The sequence below is a fragment of the Oncorhynchus clarkii genome, chromosome 7 (assembly GCF_045791955.1).
Source record: "Oncorhynchus clarkii lewisi isolate Uvic-CL-2024 chromosome 7, UVic_Ocla_1.0, whole genome shotgun sequence".
Lineage (NCBI taxonomy): Eukaryota > Metazoa > Chordata > Actinopteri > Salmoniformes > Salmonidae > Oncorhynchus > Oncorhynchus clarkii.
In genome coordinates this window covers 59076946-59099782 of record NC_092153.1, presented here as the reverse complement: position 1 = coordinate 59099782, position 22837 = coordinate 59076946, and the positions used below count along the sequence as shown (strand labels likewise).

Sequence of the window (22837 nt, the reverse complement as noted above, 5' to 3'; positions counted from 1 at the left end):
TTCATCATTCATTACCACAATTACTAGTATAACTATAATGAACTATACTGAACAAAAATATTTCATCAGCTGAAATAAAAGATCCCAGAAGTTTTCCAAATGTTTACATCCCTGTTAGTGAGCATTTTTCCTTTGCCAGGATAATCCATCCAGCTGACATGTGTGGCATATCAGGAAGCTGATTAAACAGCATGATCATTACACATGGGCACTTTGTGGTGGGGACAGTAAAAGGCTATAAGCCCACTGTCGTTTTAGAGAATTTGGCAGCCCTTCCAACTGGCCTCACAACCGCAGACCACATGTGGCCATGCCAGCCCAGAGCCTCTAAATCCGGCTTTTTCACCTGCGGGATCATATGGGGGGGGTAATAAAGACCTTTTATTGGAAAAAAAATATTCTGATGAGCTGCGCCCGGCTCCCCCGTGGGTGGGCCTACGCCCTCCCAGGCCCACCCATGGCTACGCCCCTGCGCAGTCATGTGAAATCCATAGATTAGGGCCTAATTAATTTATTTCAATTGTCTGATTTCCTCCTATGAACGGTAACTCAGTAAAATCTTTGAAATTGTTGCATGTTGTGTTTATATTTTTGTTCAGTATATCTTAAAAAATGCTTCCTATGACCATGTAAACGTCCTCTGTCTAATAAATGTGTATTTCCCTCCCTCTGCTGGTCGGGTGCATCATTAATTCAATTTATATCACTTCACTGCAACTTTAGGTTAGATGGGCATTCCTTAGAAAAAAATGTATCCAGCTCGACTGCTTCACAGCACAGACATGGCAAAGCAATCGCTGAATTTGTTCGAGCAAGGCAGATCTAAATACATAACTTTCATATAACTATAATAAAGCATGCAATCTACACACTTCCTTAAATCTAAAATAAGTAAAGAAGTAATTTTGTGTGGAAGTCAAACATTTGTTTTACGTGTGAGGCAGACACATTGCAGAATTACAAAACCCAGCCCATCTCCCCTTGTCTATAGGACATGCTGTTTCAATGGCCCAAATGTTGATTTAGACATTCACAAATTTAACAGATTTTGACTATCACTAATGTAATGCACTACTACATTAATCAAATGTTGCCATCTTGCAAGATTGATGACTTAAACCATAGTGAAATAGTGCAAAACGGCTGCCAGATCAACTGCTTATAAGTGATCTACAATGGAGATCTCCTAATTTTGTTCTGTTAAGCGACACCATTCACTAATTATGAAAATAAGCCCCTTTAACCTTTGCCATGTTTTAAACTAATGTGTGTGACATAAAAAGCAGCAGCAGTGTCGAAACTAATGGCATGTAAGATCAGCGTGTGGGCCGATTGACCTGCAGTCAGGAAGCAAAGGAGCAGTAACTAGGCCTCTAATAATGTTCTAAGACTAGGCCAAGACAAGTCAGTCCACACATAGTAATCTATTCTAAGGCTATCTGCATAGTATCTCATAGGCCGACTTCTTCCTCAATAATCGTCCAGCAACCCCATACTTCTTAGTTCTTCTTATGGCTCGTTATGGGAACTTGTTGACTTTTAGAATTCAGAAGAAGTTTGTCTACTGGCCTGGGGGACTCGGATGCAGGCGAGCTCATTCCTTTCAGTGGCTGAGGTAGTGCGGTGTGGTTCATCACAGGCATACATAATAGATTTCTGTGCCGAAAGGCTTTGTAAAACATCATCAATGAGACAAATATGCCATTTCAAGGTTATGCATGGCATGGATGTAGTCAACATTTGTATTTACAACCATCCTAAATTCGATCAATAATTTAGGCCTACCTACCTGGAGCAGCAGGCTGCCGATGGAAAGGACCAACTGGGGCACAAATTAAACTTCTATTCCACGTTGGTTCAACATCATTTCATTGAAATGATGTGGAAACAACATTGATTCAACATGTCAGTGGGATAACATTTTTTCCACAATTGTTTCAGAGGCATTCATGGAATTAAATGGAAAGTTGCACTAGACATGCCATTTTTTATAATTATTTGTATTTCACCTTTATTTAACCAGATAGGCCAGTTGAGAACAAGTTCTCATTTACAACTGTGACCTGGCCAAGATAATGCAAAAGTAGTGCGAAAAAAACAACAACACAGAGTTACACATAAACAAACGTAGTCAATAACACAAAATAAAATTAAAATTAAAAAATCTATGTACAGTGTGTGCAAATGTATTAAGATTAGGGAGGTAGGCAATAAATAGGCCATAGAGGCTAAAATAATTACAATTTAGCATTAATAATGAAGTGATATATGTGCAGATGATGATGACTTGCAAGTAGAGATACTGGGGTGCAAAAGAGCAAGAGGGTAAGTAATAATATGGGGATGAGGTAGTGGGGTGTGCTATTTACAGATTGGCTGTATTGTAGCCAAATCGACTGCTGTCGACTGTAGCTAGTGTCCATATATTTCATCTCTAGTGTGAAGTTATTTAATTAGCCATTTATTATATGATTGTTTGTTATGTTTGTCATTATATGCTTTTAGTTGACTAGGGTAAATGATGATGATGATGACCACTTCGTTTTCGGAAATAGGACAGTTTTCATTTCAGATGTTTTCATTTCAGATGGAGTGAATTGTTCAGTACTAGGCCATCATCTATAAGAGTGGCGCACATGGACACCTAGTGGAAATAATGTGTAAATCCATTTCTCGTGTGTCATCTTGGCCAGGGATACCAGTGGTATAAATATCATGATACTGGCCATTCTGATCGCTACTAGTGAGGGAGGCTCACTGGTTTATGAAAAGAAAAACACTGTGGCGTTCCAGTATTCTATTTACAAGACAGCGGGTAAAGCAGATTCACATGTAAGTAGTCTACATTTACATTAGGAAAACCCATCATAATAGGCTATTTATTACGTGTAGGCTATGTTAAATTATAATTTGGATGTCTGAAGAATATGCATAGACAATGTGTTACACATTGGTGAGCCTCTATCAATAATTTATTAAATCATATTATTTGGTTCTATTCCTTTTTCGTTTAAAAGGGGCTATCTACATTTCAAACAATAACAAAGCAGACAGAGCTATGAATACAAAGACCTTCCATGCTATCAAAATTATATTTTTAACCATATTTGTTTTACTGTAAAATGTTTGTTTACAATTAAATGAGCATATATTTTGGGTTCTGATGGGGTTCGACAGTTGAACTAAGCTCATGAGGCATGTATAAGGTGTATTCTTAGGAGCCACGGGTAGCCAAATCGCATAACATTTTAAATTACAAAAATGGATGCACCAATCTCAGATTGCCCCTTCAATTTGGTATTATATAATTTTATTGTTTTGAATGAAAACAAGGTGTTTATGTGTTTCCTCTATTTCCTCTCCTTCAGTGTCTGATCCTATTCGGATATGAATAAGAAATAAGGCTTCAGCGCAAAATTGCGATTACATTTTCCCACGTGCGTAAAAGGTAACAACACAGCTCCACACTAGGACGCTTTGCCTTGCCACCTGTTAACGAAGAGCCAAAGAATACGCGGTACTTTAAAACAACCCTCCACTGTTTAACGGTGGCTGAACATTGCTGCAATTGCATTTTGGGCGTCGCACGAGGACTGGCAGAGGATACGATCAACACAATGGAAAGTACCATATTAAATGAGCAGGACTTTTGGTCATTCAACAAATCCTGGAGGAACTCAACCCTTGGCAACGGGACCACCGGGGGAAACCAGACTAACCCCCTGAAACGGAACGACGAGGTTGCTAAAGTGGAGGTGACCGTGCTCGCCCTGGTCCTGTTCCTTGCCCTGGCTGGGAACCTGTGCGTTCTGGTGGCCATCCACACCACCAAGCACACCCAGTCCCGAATGTACTACTTCATGAAACACCTCAGCATCGCGGATCTGGTGGTGGCTATATTTCAGGTCCTGCCACAACTTATCTGGGACATTACTTTCCGTTTCTATGGACCCGATATCCTGTGCAGGTTGGTGAAATACCTTCAAATCGTCGGAATGTTCGCCTCTACCTATGTGCTTGTTTTGATGTCCGTAGACAGGTGTTTGGCGATTTGTCAGCCGCTTCGGTCTCTGCACAAGAGAAAGGACCGCTTCTATGTGATTATATCGTGGGTCCTCAGCCTATTGTTCAGCAGCCCACAGATGTACATATTTTCTCTGAAGGACGTTGGAGCCGGAGTGTATGACTGCTGGGGTGACTTCGTGGAGCCCTGGGGTGCCAAAGCGTATATAACTTGGATTAGCCTTACCATCTACATCATACCAGTGGCCATCCTGAGCCTTTGCTATGGACTAATAAGCTTTAAGATATGGCAAAACTTTAGAATGAAAACCAAGAGGGACCAGTGCATGAGCCTCACCCCGAAGACTTCGAAAGGCCATGCTCTCGCCCGGGTGAGCAGTGTAAAGCTCATCTCCAAAGCGAAGATAACCACCGTTAAAATGACATTTGTCATAGTCCTGGCGTATATTGTTTGCTGGACACCTTTCTTCACCGTGCAGATGTGGACGGCTTGGGATCCAGCGGCGCCCCGGGAAGGTAAATTTAAACTCCACCTCGAAAATAACCATTAAAATGCAGTGTGGTGAGATTATGTGCGTAATATGAGCTACTTTAACGATGGGCTTCGCAATTCTAGACTGAAGCAATTATAAACATGTACATTTTAAAGTTAAACCACAATGAATGTCCATGGTTAATTTAAAACGCTCAGAACGTATTCTGCCGTGGGGTTTATCATACGGCGTGCGTAATGTTGCATGCGGTGTAGTATTATTTATCAGACTTCGGCATTCTGTGCAGCCCACAGCTCCAGTAATGGTGTACGTAAATACTTTAATAATTACGAATAGCAAATAGCCTCGATGATAATACAAATATACAAAGATACACTATACAACCTTTGCCATTGACAGTCAAATGAAATTCGCACAATATTGGACACTGCACTTTTACCCAGGAAATGTTGGCCAACCTGAGGAACATCAGAGGATGTATGCCATTGTAAGATTAGACGCATCATATGGAGTAGCCGCCCACCCACACAGGCAGTGGATAAAATGACAATTTAAGCTTAGATAATTTCGCAGCATCTCATTATATTCCTCCAGCCAACCAAAATGCCATGTTGCAAATTAAGCTCTGCCCACCTATCGAAATGTATTGTGACTTGTGGAGACGCGGGTTCAACGATCCGAATATGTATGGAATAATGTTACATTTGCAAAAAAAAACATTATTCATTTTATTCATTTCATATAGGCCTATCAACATATCCTTCATTTTTGAAAAGTTTTGAATTTGACAATGGTTGTCCAGAATTGGTACAGTTTGTTTTATGAAGACAAAAAAAACAAACACCACCACCGTCCATTTGATTCACTCTCTGTAACGAACAACAACAACATTGACAACAGTGATCTTATTAGGCTATAACACCCCTCCACTGAAGCGAAGCAAATTATCCTACCCACGATAATTTACATGCTACCAAAATAAATCACTGGAAGCAGTCTTTCATGAGTGTAACCTGCGTGGTTTGCGTGCATCTCTGAGGCCCAACCTCCCGAGCCTGCCTGCAGTTAATCATTAGTCTGAGTGTACATGTAAGGCGAGCTATTGTTACCTGGGAGGCACATCGGCGCGCATGAGTGGGGCCACGCATGTCATCTCCTCAGTCCAGCACACAGGGCAGCGGCACGGCACGACACCCTAGAGCTCTTGGATGGATCAGCAGACAGTCCACTGTAATTGATCTCTTAATGACCCGCTTTATGGCCACATCCAATGTTATACATTAATTCATTGGTTTTCGTCAAATATGATATTGCTGTCGGCAGTGGCGATTTTAGCATATCAATCTTGGTGGTGCAAAAAAAAAAAAAGAGTGGGATGCATGCCAGCAAAGCTAGTGCACAACACAACACTAAACAATACATTAACTGCACTATAACGGTGACAAACGGTGCCCACAAACAGTTAGGGCCTATATAAAGCTCTCCCAACAGCAGAGTCCCAATAGCATTTCCAACACCTTACCACTGCTACACCTGGCTATCAGCAGAGCCTTGTCTGGCAGCAAAACAGTTCATTCAGCCTCATTTACTGTCTTTAAAAAAAACATAGCTGATATGGCTGACTTGCTTAAACAAATGTGGGTTCTACTGACAATTGAGATGTACAAACTATGGTATAAGGGGACAAAAAGCAAATAAGAGGAAATCCGTAATTTTGATGAATTAATGAGAGAGCTAGGACAGACATAGTCAATATAACTATTTGTTCAACACTTTTGAAATGAACAGCGAAAGAATTCAGAACATGGGCCGTTCTTACAGTGTTCTCCCTGTACACCAAGTCAGAACCATAAGATAAATAAATGGGGCGTATAAGCAAACAATGAAAGCTCTTACAATATTCTCATCTTGCCTATGCCGTTTGGCCATCGCTCATCCATATATTGATATGTACATATTCTTATTAATTCCTTTACACTTGTGTGTAAAAGGTAGTTGTTGTGAAATTGTTAGATTACTTGTTAGATATTACTGCATGGTCGGAACTAGAAGCACAAGCATTTCGCTAGACTCACATTAACATTTGCTAACCATGTTTATGTGACCAATAAAATTAGATTTGATTTGATGATTACATTTCTCAAAAACAGGTTATAGGCTACATGTGCACCACCAAGTCAGAACAGTAAGCAACATTTTAAGAGGTGAAAATAAACCAAATTATTAGAGTGAGGCACATGGGCTACTAACAGCTTACTACATAACATAGACCGAGTATTACTTTCTTAGCTACAGTATACATAACCCTCTGGCATATTACATAATTTATGCAGATGCATACAATACATTTTTGGACCCACCTTGTTGTGCTGTGCTCACTTGAACAGGAAGGTGGTCCTTTTGTGGGCAAATTTTGTCATCAAACTTTGTCATCAAAGCCTGGCATTCTCTGGATTTATGGTGCTTTCAGGAGAACTGGGAACTCGCAGAAAAAAAGTTTGAATCATGATGACGTCAGTGATCTTCAGGTCATAGCTCTAGAAACAGGCCCAAGTTCCCAATTTACAATTCCAAGTTTTAAAAAAAGTTTAAAATGTATTTTTCCAGTCGTGGCTCGTTTTTCCCCGAGTTCTCAGTTGTCTTGAACTCACTAAAGTCAGATTTTGCAGTTCTGAGTTAACAGTTGTTTTGAGTGCAGCACAAATCATGCTTCATTGACAGCATGGCCAATGTTGAATGTTTATAATTTTAAACTAGGAAAATAGACCCTTAATCTTAGACTTGGGACCATACAGCCACTCCACTGAACAGCAAGCTAGTGATTGCTTTCCAATGCTTGCAGTTAGCCACTGATTCCTTCCAAACCACGCATTGTTGAAGTTGCGATTTCCTACTTGTTGTGTGTTAATGTTTATGTCCAATGGCCAATGAGCACAGATACATTTGATCTATAATTTCTATTCATTATTTCTCTTCATATGACAAGTATTAAAAATGATTTGCCAGTAGATTGTTGATTGTCGATTCATGATGATGACTGCTAGCTAAGATTGTGAAAGTATGATGTTGACATGATCAGTCCAATCAAAGCTAATGTAGATAAAACATGATTTGATGTCATTTTTTCTGTGGCCAATGACCTTAGGCCTTCTTGGTTGGGCACTTCTAATGTAACTCTATGGCAGCACCCAAGGGGGCTTGAATTTTTGAGGTGACATAGTATCCCCATGAGTGACAGAACACTGAGCCTGTGAGGACTGACACTAGAGTAGAGAAGCAGGTACGGGGAGTCAACATTTAATTAGGAACAGACATGGAACAGGACAGGAACAGCGTCAGAACCGGGTAATACACAGATGTAAGACAATTAATGCAGCAGAGGAGAACAGAGCAGGGAACTGACAAATATAGGGGAGGTAATAAACATGTGATTGAGTCCAGGTGAGTCCAATAAATCACTGATGCGCGTGACAAGGGGGCGAAGAGCGTGAGCAGGCGTGACAGAGCCAATCACGGCACAACGCTCCGTATTTTCTGCTGGCTTGCCCCACCATCATAGAAAGCACTGAGCTAGGCTGAAACACCTACATTTTGGAGCTGCCTTACTCAAGAAAACAGAAAAGAGACCATGTTTGTATGCAGCTTTATTAATTCAACAATATATATATTTTTTACATTGTTTCCAAACTAATATGTGACACATATTAATGCCAAAATAACATGCAAAACAGGCAAGCCCAAAATGTACTTTATTTATTTTTGCTAAAAATGTGGAGCTCGAAACCAGTGGGGCTCTGCCCTGAATGACAGGTCGTGGCTGGCAGTTCGAGTTTTGCATGCCATTTTTGTTTACATTCCTTTCCAACCAAATTGGCCTATAATAACTATCCAGAAGCCATACACATTACACCAAGGTTAACCTCAGGTCTCCCCACTGGAAGCCTGAGGTAGGGGGAGCGCGGAATCTATGAAATAGTGCACCTCTAACTTTGTACAGTACTAATGCAATTAGCAAAATCAGTCACACTACGAAATGCTACCAAATAAACCACAATTCATTCATAATATTGTGAAAATATAGTTTCACAGACATATTGTTGCATTTTTTCTGGGTTGTGTGAAATCATTAAGAACAATATAAAAGCAGTCTGCACACCACCAAGGTGAATTGGTTTAGTCTTGACTCTTGGTTGACAGTGTTGGGGAATGGGTGGGGAATTTGGGAATTTGTTTCTATTTGTCTTTGTTACTTCTTTTTGATATTTACGAGTCTTATTTTTGTATATATTTTTTATATTTATATAGTTTTAAATGTTATGATTAATTATTTGTGTTGTTCCAAATGTCTGAATACAAATGACATTTACTGCACACTGGTGCTTTGTTGTTGGTGGGGTGCTGAAGGCTGCTTCACCCTGGGAGCGATAGAAGCTAGAACCACCACTGGCCACATTAACGTTAAGAAAGGTACTACGTGGCACAGGTGGAAGATCACACCTCACCACCCATTGAATTATGTTGTGTGCATGGTTCTTTAAACATCTTTTCCAGTTGTGGATCAGTGCTCAAGATGTGCCAGTGTTTTTTAATGTGGTCAAACTGTTTACCAGGTGGGGAGTATTGAAGGGAGTATTGAACGCTTTGGTTGGGAGGGCGAGGCGGTGTGGGCGTGAGACTGTCATCCTGGGTCATATTTTTATAACGTTCCCTTGCGTCATGCAGCCATTCCTCTGGGTAACCCCGTTGTCTGAAACGCTCATCCAGATAGTCGGCTTGTTTGTCATAGTCACTTTGTGTAGTACAAATTCTGTGTATGCGACTGTATTGGCTAATTTGGAGGCTATTTTTTAGGGGTGTAGGGTAGTAACGGTCTCCACGTAACAGGGAATTCCTGTCTGTCTGCTTCCTGTAAAGATCAAATCAAATCAAATCAAATGTATTTATATAGCCCTTCGTACATCAGCTGATATCTCAAAGTGCTGTACAGAAACCCAGCCTAAAACCTCAAACAGCAAGCAATGCAGGTGTAGAAGCACGGTGGCTAGGAAAAACTCCCTAGAAAGGCCAAAACCTAGGAAGAAACCTAGAGAGGAACCAGGCTATGTGGGGTGGCCAGTCCTCTTCTGGCTGTGCCGGGTGGAGATTATAACAGAACATGGCCAAGATGTTCAAATGTTCATAAATGACCAGCATGGTCGAATAATAATCAGGCAGAACAGTTGAAACTGGAGCAGCAGCACGGCCAGGTGGACTGGGGACAGCAAGGAGTCATCATGTCAGGTAGTCCTGGGGCATGGTCCTAGGGCTCAGGTCCTCCGAGAGAGAGAAAAAAAGAGAGAAGGAGAGAATTAGAGAACGCACACTTAGATTCACACAGGACACCGAATAGGACAGGAGAAGTACTCCAGATATAACAGACTGACCCTAGCCCCCCCGACACATAAACTACTGCAGCATAAATACTGGAGGCTGAGACAGGAGGGGTCAGGAGACACTGTGGCCCCATCCGAGGACACCCCCGGACAGGGCCAAACAGGAAGGATATAACCCCACCCACTTTGCCAAAGCACAGCCCCCACCACTAGAGGGATATCTTCAACCACCAACTTACCATCCTGAGACAACAAAGACCTCCGCCACGGCACAACCCAAGGGGGGGGGGGGGCAACCCAGACAGGATGACCACATCAGTGAATCAACCCACTCAGGTGACGCACCCCCTCCAGGGACGGCATGAGAGAGCCCCAGTGAGCCAGTGACTCAGCCCCTGTAATAGGGTTAGAGGCAGAGAATCCCAGTGGAAAGAGGGGAACCGGCCAGGCAGAGACAGCAAGGGCGGTTCGTTGCTCCAGAGCCTTTCCGTTCACCTTCCCACTCCTGGGCCAGACTACACTCAATCAAATGACCCACTGAAGAGATGAGTCTTCAGTAAAGACTTAAAGGTTGAGACCGAGTTTGCGTCTCTGACATGGGTAGGCAGACCGTTCCATAACAATGGAGCTCTATAGGAGAAAGCTCTGCCTCCAGCTGTTTGCTTAGAAATTCTAGGGACAATTAGGAGGCCTGCGTCTTGTGACCGTAGCGTACGTGTAGGTATGTACGGCAGGACCAAATCAGAGAGATAGGTAGGAGCAAGCCCATGTAATGCTTTGTAGGTTAGCAGTAAAACCTTGAAATCAGCCCTTGCTTTGACAGGAAGCCAGTGTAGAGAGGCTAGCACTGGAGTAATATGATCAATTTTTTTGGTTCTAGTCAGGATTCTAGCAGCCGTATTTAGCACTAACTGAAGTTTACTTAGTGCTTTATCCGGGTAGCCGGAAAGTAGAGCATTGCAGTAGTCTAACCTAGAAGTGACAAAAGCATGGATTAATTTTTCTGCATCATTTTTGGACAGAAAGTTTCTGATTTTTGCAATGTTACGTAGATGGAAAAAAGCTGTCCTTGAAATGGTCTTGATATGTTCTTCAAAAGAGAGATCCGTGCTTCCACCCTACACCCCTAAAAAATAGCCTCCCCATTAGCCAATAATGTGGTTGCTCCACTAAAGGTTTTGCAATTTACGCTGTGGGACTTCATTTGTGGTTTAGTACAGTACCCTGCGTCACTACTTCATTGCTCCAGACCAGCGCAAGGGGGTGTTAGAGCACTGATTATGCTTTTGGGTCCCAAGGTGTTACTGTGTCTCTGTAGTACTGCAGCCTACTCCCGACCAGTCATGTTGTACAGTACAGTGCCTTAGTGGCGCAAAGGTCTAAGACACTGCATTGCAGCGAAAGCTATGTTGCTACAGATGCTGGTTCAATCCCGGGGCTGTCCTTGACTGGGAGATCAAGGCTGACTGTAGGTTTTTGGTTTCTCTCCCTCTAAAAACAGAAAGAAATCATTCTAAATAACAAACTGGCTTTATTTGCAAATTTGTAACAATGTCTCACCCCAAGTTCAAGAATGGCCTTTTTCTCACTAATTTTACGCTATTTGAAAACAAAATAATCTCCAAAATATTGTTATTTTTTAAACCTAGCGATTATTATTATTAATTTAGAACTATGTACGGGCGGGCAAGGTTCAAGGCACGAGGGCAGGGGGCACGGGATGGGCCACAGAGCTGTGCACAGAAGACGGACCTACCCCATGGGGAAATGGGGAGGAGGAAGGGAGGGGTAGCTGGGTAGCTGGATAGCAAACGGCTGGACAACGGACCGTACCGAAAAAACACATGGTTGCCAAGAAAACGCTCGTTTTGCTAGATTCTTAAAATGTATACGCAGCATTTGTATGTTGGAGTCACTTTTAATTCTTAATTGATCAACCGTTTCTATCATAGGCCACTGTAATCGAAGGGGGCTCAGGGCAGTAGCATTCTGCTCATCTGATGAAGGTGCACATGGATCAGATTCAAACTTTGAAGACTGAGATCGAGTCATTGAAGACAGACCAGCAGAAAGAGAAACATTATCTGAGGGCAGAGATAAGGGCGACAGCTGATGCATTGGTCCAGAGCCAGGCGGCATCGGCATAGAGTCAGGCGGAGAATAACGCGTTGAAGAGGGCGAGGATCCATGCCAAGCACACTTGTGAGCTCTGGAACTCCACCTCCGACAGGCAGAGTCAACATACCTGGTGGGTTCATCAGGTCGTCGGTTCACCCTGACATTTCTATTCCTCTTCTGACAACAGAACTTGACCAACTGCTCACTAGGCACAGCAAGGGCCGTCTGGACCATTATGCTGTTCTGCTACAGCCTAATAAATAAATGCAGGTGGCTTATATCTTAAAAATCCTTTAATGCTTTATTATACAAATGTAAAAACATATACTGTACAGTACTGTATTTCCTCATCATCATATTTATGCTTTCGTTAATAAAATAATGATAAAAATACTTTTTAAAAATGCTAATGTTTATTTAGTTATGGATCCATAATGAATTACTATGGGAATAAATATCACTGAATTAGAGAAATATCCGAACAATGTTGTCTAATGAAGGTTAACAAATTGTTACTTACTGGAAAATACTCTTTCAAACACACATGGTCACGTTGTACATCGCCATTATGGCTATTCAGATTACAATCACTCACTGTCGTTTTTTAAAAAACAAAATAATCTAAAATATCGTTATATATAGCCTACCCGCTGTGGATGACTGTTTCAGTACCGTTTCGCATTTCTCTGAGACAAGCATGGAGAAACAAAAATGTTCAATTATATTCCATGATATTCTTAAAATATGTGTTGACTGAATATAAGCCAACATCTCTCTGTATTTTGATACATTGTGGATGGGGCCTCTCGAGTGGCGCAGCTGTCTAAGATACTGCATTGCAGTTCAAAATGCGTTGCTGTAGATGGAGGTTCAATACCTGTGCTGGCTGCCTCCGAGAGACCCATGAGGTGGCTTTTGGTTTTAATTAAGAATCCTCCAACCCTCTATATGTAATTATTGGCACACTTTATCAATCACACTTTACATACTGTATCCCATTAGCCAGGCCTATCCACATTCAGATTCTGGTATGCAGGGGAGGGAGATTGGACAATCTGCGCTGAACTAAATACAGTAGATGGCCTACTGTTTGGGGTTGCCATGTTGTTTATGTTCTATCCTTTGAAGAGGTATAATATATCATTTTAGCTGTATTGCTGTAAACAGCTAAGGAGCATGGTAAATCAAAGTGAGACCATCCATCCATTGGAAATACATCAGAGGTACAGCACAGCACTATGTATTCAAATCAAATTCAAACAAATCAAATGTATTTATAAAGCCCTTCTTACATCAGCTGATATCTCAAAGTGCTGTACAGAAACCCAGCCTAAAACCCCAAACAGCAAGCAATGCAGGTGTAGAAGCATGGTGGCTAGGAAAAACTCCCTAGAAAGGCAAGAACCTAGGAAGAAACCTAGAGAGGAACCAGGCTATGAGGGGTGGCCAGTCCTCTTCTGGCTGTGCCGGTGGAGATTATAACAGAACATGGCCAAGATGTTCAAATGTTCATAGATGTCCAGCAGGGTCAAATAATAATATTCAACACAACTGCTCTCTTCAGTTCTGTTCCCTTCTGATTCCCAAAGCAGCAGCATCACAAATTATTTCCCAACATTTCAAGGCAAACACCAGGAAATAAAAGGAGGTGGTAAACAGTTATTAGAATCCCCAAACAATCTTGCATTACAAGTGTATGGAAAACTATAGAAATAACAATTATCTTTTTTTTTAAAGTAGAGTAGATGTCCGCTCCCCAATGGAAATATAATTAGCATAATAAAATAAAAAATCCACCTGTTTAAGCTAGAGATAACAGTTTTTGCATGGCCTGCGTCTCAATCCACCTGTTTAAGCTAGAGATAACAGTTTTTGCATGGGCTGCTTCTCAATCCACCTGTTTAAGCTAGAGATAACAGTTTTTGCATGGGCTGCGTCTCAATCCACCTGTTTAAGCTAGAGATAACAGTTTTTGCATGGGCAGCTTCTCAATCCACCTGTTTAAGCTAGAGATAACCGTTTTTGCATGGGCTGCGTCTCAATCCACCTGTTTAAGCTAGAGATAACAGTTTTTGCATGGGCAGCTTCTCAATCCACCTGTTTAAGCTAGAGATAACAGTTTTTGCATGGCCTGCGTCTCAATCCACCACATCCGCCAATGGCAGCCTTCAACCTTATGCGTTGGAAGGTTGCCAAGCTACAGCTGTGTTTGTCAAACCATGAGACATCCCGAAAATCGTTCTTGTCACGGAAACGTCTGTAGCGTCAGAACGGTTTGGCCTATAGACGAATATGACCACTCCATGGAAAGATGAGACTTGTTTTGCACCAGCCTTACAAGACTCATCTGAAGGAAGTACAGTATATATGGAAGTGGTTTAGTGCCCCCAAATATTTTGTATGGGCAAAATAATAAATAATAATTACCTGATCTTTCTTATATAGAACAGACACATTAAAAACAACTTCCCTTTGATTTATTTTTGGACTATGTCACGTGTGCTTATGTTTATTGATGAAATAATTCACTCCCTGGACTTGCTTCCCGACTCCCAGCGCACACGTTACAGAATAACGCCTCACCAAAGGGAAGTATCAGGGGGTGGTTTTTTTGTTTTTGTGTTGGAGGTGATGTCGGGTTCGGGTGTCAGTACCGGAGCTACCAGCGAGGCCTCAGGCGGTTCGTCGGACTCTCATGCTTCAGCTGGCTTGACAGGTTCCCATGCCTCGGCGGGTTCGACGGGTTCCCCTGCCTCAGCTGGATCGACAGGTTTCCATACCTTAGTGGGATCGATAGGCTCCCATGCCTCAGCTGGGTGAAAAGGTTCCCGTGCCTCAGCCGATGCAACCAGGGAGTTTTCAGCTGGGTCATCAGGATCTCACGCCTCAGCCACTTTGTCAGGTTTCTGCTCCTCGGCGGAGGCAACCGTTCCGCTCCTGTTCCCCGGGATCGTCCCTTTGGTTGGTGTCCTGCGGCTGGAGCCTCGTGCCAGGTAGGGGATACTGTCACGTGTCCTCCCTCTTCGGCCTCTAGGTCACCAGGCTGCTGATTATTGCGCACACCTGCCACCATCGTCACACGCATCAGCGCCTAATGACATTCACCTGGAAGCCATCACCTCCTAGATTACCTGCTCTATTTATGTCACTCCCTTTGGTTCCTTCCCCAGGTGTTGTTGTTTCAGTTTCATGTCTGTGCGTTGTTCGTGTTTCTTGTTTTGTATTATGTTCCATTTATTGATTAAATGATTCACTCCCTGAACTTGCTTCCTGACTCCCAGAGCGCACGTTAGACTATCTGTTGTTCTATGTAGTGAATATTTTATTTGTTGAGTTTCTATGGGCTAACAGCAGTAAGGCCAATGCAGTTATATTGCCATATTGGGCATGGGATGCAACATGGTGCAAATAGTTTATTTTCACTATATGTTTCCATAAAATACAATTGGAAAATCCATTATATATTGGCTTTAAAATGGAAAGAAAGTAGCTTATAAACTATTTGAAAGCAGCCATTATGGAAGAGAACCTGGCTGCATGTGGCTATGGAGAGATAAGGTATCCATTAGCTAGCAGCACCACAGCCAGCAGAGTGAGCCCAGACAGCCGTACAGACTAATGGCTATTACTGAGGAGGCCATTAGTAACACATGCAGTACTTTGCTAATGTTTGATAAGGACCACATCACACTGCCTATTACCTCCAACATGGCAGATAATGATGTCAGCATTACACCTATTCACATTCAGATAACAACCTATCAAGACACACTTGTAATACTATTCTGATGAAACTATAATGTAGGATTTAAGTCATGACACTTTATTACAGAGCAGATTATTTGACATACCCCTTGATAGAGCTAAGATAACCCGTAGCTTCCTTTTCTTGCCACAGAGAAGCTAAACTATAAATTGAAAACATCCGTTAGTACAGAATGGTTGTCAGTGGTGTTTTTCCTCCTCGAAAACCGTTATACATTGGCTCCCGAGAGATGGGCTCAAATAAGAGAATTTTCCACCACTCTCGCAATAAAATCAAACTGCAAACACAAAAGTTCAAGTTCTCTGTTTCCTGCTTTCCTTGAAAAGGGGTGAACTCAGCAGAAACATGATTCCCAAACACAGCAACCCACAGCAATATCATTGATTTAAGCTTCATGTGGACCTGTACTTCTTCCCTTTTTCTACACAACAGTACCATAGCTGAAATTTAAGGGATTTAGGACTTGATTACCTTCTCATACTCATATTAACAAACACACTCTAGAGTGCACACATGTAAATACATAATCACACACACACACACACACACACACACACACACACACACACACACACACACACACACACACACACACACACACACACACACACACACACACACACACACAGTGTACAAAACATAGACTAACCAGGTGAATCAAGTCAAATGAAATCAAGTGTTATTTGTCACATGCGCAGACCTTACCGTGAAATGCAGGTGAAAGCTATGTATGTGACCTCCTGGGGGTACAACTCAATATTAGGAAGGTGTTCTTAATGTTTTGTACACTCACTGTATAATATATACATATCGTAATACTACAGTACTATAGTCTTTTTTCATGTGGGTATTTTGAGCTTGTTCCTGTGGCTTTAGCACTATATTGTCATTTGTTTTGAATGGCAACATAATGAAGAAAACTGGTTAAACCGTAACATTTTTTGACCAAGACAAAGTTTGCTGCCTATGTTGTCTCAATATTGATTATCAGATGCTGATCTGCAGCATCCCATCTATGAGTTGTGTCCATGCCCATCCATACCTGAGTGTACAGCCTTCATACTCCCCAAGTTGCCTCACCCTCTGCTCTGCTGTGTGATGCTGACTGGCAGTGACTCCATCAATCAGCATTCTGTGGTAGAAATTCTATAGTAAGAGAGACTGCAGATATGCAGGGAACAGAGTTGTTAAAAGTCATTTAGCTCGTCTGTGTAGATCAAGATAGCTGATATTGCCACCATTCTCTGTTCCTCCCAGGAATTCCCACATAGCTAAATTCCTGCCGATCGCAAACACAGGAGGTCACATACTACGGTCGCACCCAAAACGTTTGTACCAGTAAAAAATACTAGCATGCAACAATGGACAATTATTTAAATAAAAATCAGTATGTCTAATAAACAGTTTAGTATGTAATGAATATTCATTTCCTCCACAAGTCTGCCTTGTCACCATGGCCACGGTGTGCTCCTCCCTGCATTTAAAGAAGCTTTTGAGACACCAAGCCTCATTATTGTTATTGTCATTCGAAAAGTAACGTTTTTTATTTATTTATTTTTTTACCCCCTTTTCTCCTCCAATTTCATGGTATCCAATTGCAACTCCTGTACAGACTCGGGAGAGGCAAAGGGCGAGAGCCGTGCATCCTCTGAAACTCAACCCAACCACTGCTTCTTGACACAATGCCCACTTAACCTGGAAGCCAGCTGCACCACTGTGTCAGAGGAAACACCATACACGATGGGACAAAGACATCTCTGCCGGTCAAACCCTCTCCTAACCCGGACAATGCCGGGCCAATTATGCACCGCCCCATAGGTCTTCCGGTCACAGACAGCTGCGACAGAGCCTGGACTCAAACTCAGAATCTCTAGGGGCACAGCTAGCACTGTGGAGGCCTTAGTAAAGTGTTATTAAATATCATGTTAGATGTGCCTTTTTATTAAAACACGGAAGTCCTTTTCAGTTGTGTCGACTCAAACAATCATGTGATCAGATACTAAATAGAGAGTTATTGTACTAGCTTCCATTTAAGGAATTAATAGTGTAGTGCAACTGCTGAGAGCCAAAACAGAGTCTTGTTTTGGAATTCTACTGCTTAGCTTCTCTGGCAGTGAATCATCTGAAGTGCAGTCTTGATATTAAACTCAGATGATTGTAAATAATTGTCTTTCTTAGAAGAGGAAATAAAATAGTTTGATGTTGTGTCAGCCTTTATGAATGTGCTAAAGAGCCTAAAACGTGGCCACCAGTCCATACAGCACCTGACAACAGATTTACGAATCAAGGGAAAGATTCTAATTTGCCAGTTTAGTGTGATTGATCGTCTCCTGGTAAACGGCACCATGAGCTAATCTACCAAAGGTTATTTATCATCATAATTCCTTCCTTAAAATGACATCTTGGCCCCATTCTCACCCGTGCTCCACCTTTTACAAAGCCATAAAACATTTTTATAGACATGATCTGGCAAGACATTTTTTTAACTAGGCAAGTCAGTTAAGAACAAATTCTTATTTACAATGACTACCTACACCAGCCAAACCTGGATGATGCTGGGCCAATTGTGCACCGCCCTATGGATCTGTCAATCACAGCCAGTTGTGATACAGCCTGGATTTGAACCAGGGTGTCTGTAGTGACACCTCTAGCACTGAGATGCAATGTCTTAGACCAATGCGCCCCTCAGGAGCCCAATATACTGAATGCTATTTAACATGGCATACAGTATATATTGAATGTACTGTAGCATATACAGAACATTCATTTACATTTGGATCATTATTATTACTGGTAAATACTTCCAAACACGGAAGCTCTGGCTTTGCCTAACATAGTTAGATCAAAAAAGCTGTGTGTAAGTGTTAGAATGTGTTTGTCTGTTTGACTGCTGCTTAGTGCCCCTTGTGGTGTCTCTGGGACTCAACCACCTGTCATGCCTCAGTGAAAAGATAATCGATCCAATGCCAAGATGCATTCATTCATATCCTTCCCTACCTCACATCTATCCAAGAGCAAGGTTATGAATGTGAGAGAGGAAAGGTATTAAGTTATTAATTCATCTATCATCATTGTGTTCCTTTGAGATTTAAGTTGTGTCATTTTGTGACTCAAAGTAAGCTACAAAGCAATGGAATTAAAGAGTACCTACTTTACTAGCTGCAGGACATCCTAATGCTGCAGGACATTCTAATGCTGCAGGACATCCTAATGCTGCAGGACATTCTAATGCTGCAGGACATCCTAATGCTGCAGGACGTCCTAATGCTGCAGGATGTCCTAATGCTGCAGGATGTCCTAATGCTGCAGGACATTCTAATGCTGCAGGATGTCCTAATGCTGCAGGACGTCCTAATGCTGCAGGACATTCTAATGCTGCAGGACATCCTAATGCTGCAGGATGTCCTAATGCTGCAGGACGTCCTAATGCTGCAGGACATTCTAATGCTGCAGGACATTCTAATGCTGCAGGATGTCCTAATGCTGCAGGACGTCCTAATGCGGCAGGACATTCTAATGCTGCAGGATGTCCTAATGCTGCAGGATGTCCTAATGCTGCAGGACATTCTAATGTTGCAGGATGTCCTAATGCTGCAGGATGTCCTAATGTTGCAGGATGTCCTAATGCTGCAGGGCATTCTAATGCTGCAGGATGTCCTAATGCTGCAGGATGTCCTAATGCTGCAGGACATTCTAATGCTGCAGGATGTCCTAATGCTGCAGGACATTCTAATGCTGCAGGATGTCCTAATGCTGCAGGATGTCCTAATGCTGCAGGATGTCCTAATGCTGCAGGACATTCTAATGCTGCAGGATGTCCTAATGCTGCAGGATGTCCTAATGCTGCAGGATGTCCTAATGCTGCATGACATTCTAATGCTGCAGGATGTCCTAATGCTGCAGGATGTCCTAATTCTGCAGGACGTCCTAATGCGGCAGGACATTCTAATGCTGCAGGATGTCCTAATTCTGCAGGACATTCTAATGCTGCAGGACATTCTAATGCTGCAGGACGTCCTAATGCTGCAGGATGTCCTAATGCTGCAGGACATTCTAATGCTGCAGGACATTCTAATGCTGCAGGACATCCTAATGCTGCAGGACATTCTAATGCTGCAGGACGTCCTAATGCGGCAGGACATCCTAATGCTGCAGGACATTCTAATGCTGCAGGACATCCTAATGCTGCAGGACGTCCTAATGCTGCAGGACATTCTAATGCTGCAGGACATTCTAATGCTGCAGGACGTCCTAATTCTGCAGGATGTCCTAATGCTGCAGGACATTCTAATGCTGCAGGACGTCCTAATGCGGCAGGACATTCTAATGCTGCAGGACATCCTAATGCTGCAGGACATCCTAATGCTGCAGGACACCCTAATGCTGCAGGATATCCTAAATGCTGCAGGACGTCCTAATGTATTGGCAATTTGTAATCAATAAAAATCTAAGTGTGTGTGTGTGTCTTGTTTCCCCAGCCATGCCCTTCATCATCTCCATGCTGCTGGCCAGTCTGAACAGTTGCTGTAACCCATGGATCTACATGTGCTTTGCGGGCCACCTGTTCTCAGACCTGAGGCAGAACTTTGTGTGCTGCTCGGCCCGCTACCTCAAGTCCTCCCAGTGCCACTGCGAGCGTGACAACGACTCCAGTCGCAAAAGCAACTCCTCCACCTACGTTATCAAGAGCACCAGTAGCCAGAGGAGCGTCACACAGACCTCCACCACATGAGACGCCCTCACTTCCCACAATGGTACCCCCCCAGTCAGAACTGTAAACCCCTCACACACACCCTCCACCACTGCCCCAAACCCACGTTTCTCCTTCCCCTACTGTTGTCCCGCTCCGGGGGAGGCTCACCTAAAACTATTGCACTGATTTTTATATTTCGTCTCAGACATGGTTTGTCAAGAGTAAATTGAACAATTGATTGTTGTACAGATGGAGATTTATTTGGGGACATGTTGAACGTCTCAACTTACAGGCAAATGTCCTGTCGCAGTTCAGAGTGAGTCATCCATTGATTGTGTTTTCAGACTGATGGATTTACATATTTGGTCCGTGGAGGAGGACAGGAGATGGTAAATGAAAAATTAAGCACTGACTGTCACTCCCAACCAAGGAGAGGAGGGAGCTGTGTTCTCCTCACCATGGACTTAAAGTCCATTAACATAGGCCTCCCATGCCACAGACTTTGTGTCAATCAGATCTGTAATGGTGGTTTGGATTGTGAATACTGACCAAGACAGTGACATTTCTTATTAATTTTGTCAGCCTGAAGGTAAAGCTACTCTCCTCTTGCATTGCTTTGCACATATTGACATATAGGAAGTCTCCTGTGCTATGTTGCTCATGTCTGTTGTATCACACCATCCTTTAGGTCACACACACAGTACGTTTCAATTATTACACAGTTTGTGAAATGACAACTGCCATATCTGTCATGCTGTAAATGTTTACTTACTTAATTTTACAGAAGGCAACTCAATAAACTAGCTACCATTTTCTTCTAGGATGAACACAAACATCCAAATGTATTTCTATGAAGATTGTGGTGTACTTTGGCAAAAATGTTCCTACGTAATTACTCTGTCTGTACTTTTTGAGTGGTAGGCTGACGTCTTCTTCATTGCAAAATAGGATTGAGAAAATGGATTACACACACTCAGAACACTCAGAATTGGGAGAGCAATTCCATGAATCCTGCTTTGATCTATCTGGATTATTCAGTGTATTTTAGAACCAATTGCATAAAGAGGGTGACCTGCCTTAATTATGAATCTACTTGAAACTGTGTTCCTTGTGCACATCACAAATGGCAGTATTCTTTTATGTTACTTTTTACAAAGTTGGCTTCTGCTTGTACTGTAAACGTCTTGGTTTTCGATCCTTAAACCTACTGAACATTTAATAGAAAACATCATTTCCTTATTTGCATTTAAAGTACATACTGTATGTATCTCTTATTTATTTGAAATAAATTGTTTGTGTTCTATCAAGTGAGTCTGAAATGATTTTTTTTGTGTGCATCAAATGGAGTTGAGCCTTTTGGACCTCATAACTTAACTTATTTTAAAAAAAGTTATATTCTATGATAAAAAAGGACATGTTTGACTTTTAGTAAAACATACTAGTCAAGCTCATGTACTTTTTTTTGGGGGGGGCATTAATTAATGTGGTTTAATTTTACAAAGGGGCTATTTTCTTTATTGGTAAACTACAACAAACTAATACGGTTGAAAGTGATATCAGGGGCACACAGCAAATCTTAAACAAAATCATAATAAATACAATAATCATGAAAAAAATATTAATGATGATAGAGAATTTAACGAGGACTATAAAACAAACATATTATTATTTTAATGCTTATATTTCTTGTGGAAGTTGATGAATAGAATTGTCCAGCACAAAAAGACAGTCGTGAAGAGGGCACGACAAAGCCTATTCCCCCTCAGGAAACTCAAAACATTTGGCAAGGGTCCTGAGATCCTCAAAAGATTCTACAGCTGCAAAATAAAGAGCATCCTGACTGGTTGCATCACTGCCTGGTACGGCAACTGCTCGGCCTCTGACCGCAAGACACTACAGAGGGTAGTGCGTACGGCCCAGTACATCACTGGGGCTAAGCTGCCTGCCATCCAGGACCTCTACACCAGGCGGTGTCAGAGGAAGGCCCTAACAATGGTCAAAGACCCCAGCCACCCCAGTCATAGACTGTTCTCTCTACTACCGCATGGCAAGCGGTACCGGAGTGCCAAGTCTAGGACAAAAAGGCTTCTCAACAGTTTTTAATCCCCAAGCCATAAGAATCCTGAACAGGTAATCAAATGGCTACCCGGACTATTTGCATTGTGTGTCCCCCAACCCCTCTTTTTACGCTGCTGCTACTCTCTGTTTATCATATATGCATAGTCACTTTAACTATACATTCATGTACATACTACCTCAATTGGGCCGACCAACCACTGCTCCCGCACATTGACTAACTGGGCTATCTGCATTGTGTCCCGCCCCCCCACCACCCGCCAACCTCTCTTTTACTCTAATGCTACTCTCTGTT

The 22837-nt window shown here is 42.2% G+C and overlaps 1 protein-coding gene across 1 annotated transcript; it reads left to right on the top strand.

Moving 5' to 3' along the window:
- Window positions 1-2736: 2736 nt before the first annotated feature.
- Window positions 2737-21773, top strand: LOC139413564 (isotocin receptor-like). The gene is made up of 3 exons (XM_071161070.1): window positions 2737-2832; window positions 3369-4539; window positions 20252-21773. The coding sequence occupies exons 2-3, from the start codon at window positions 3618-3620 to the stop codon at window positions 20503-20505; spliced, it is 1176 nt and encodes a 391-aa protein (XP_071017171.1). The 5' UTR covers window positions 2737-2832; window positions 3369-3617; the 3' UTR covers window positions 20506-21773.
- Window positions 21774-22837: the final 1064 nt, after the last annotated feature.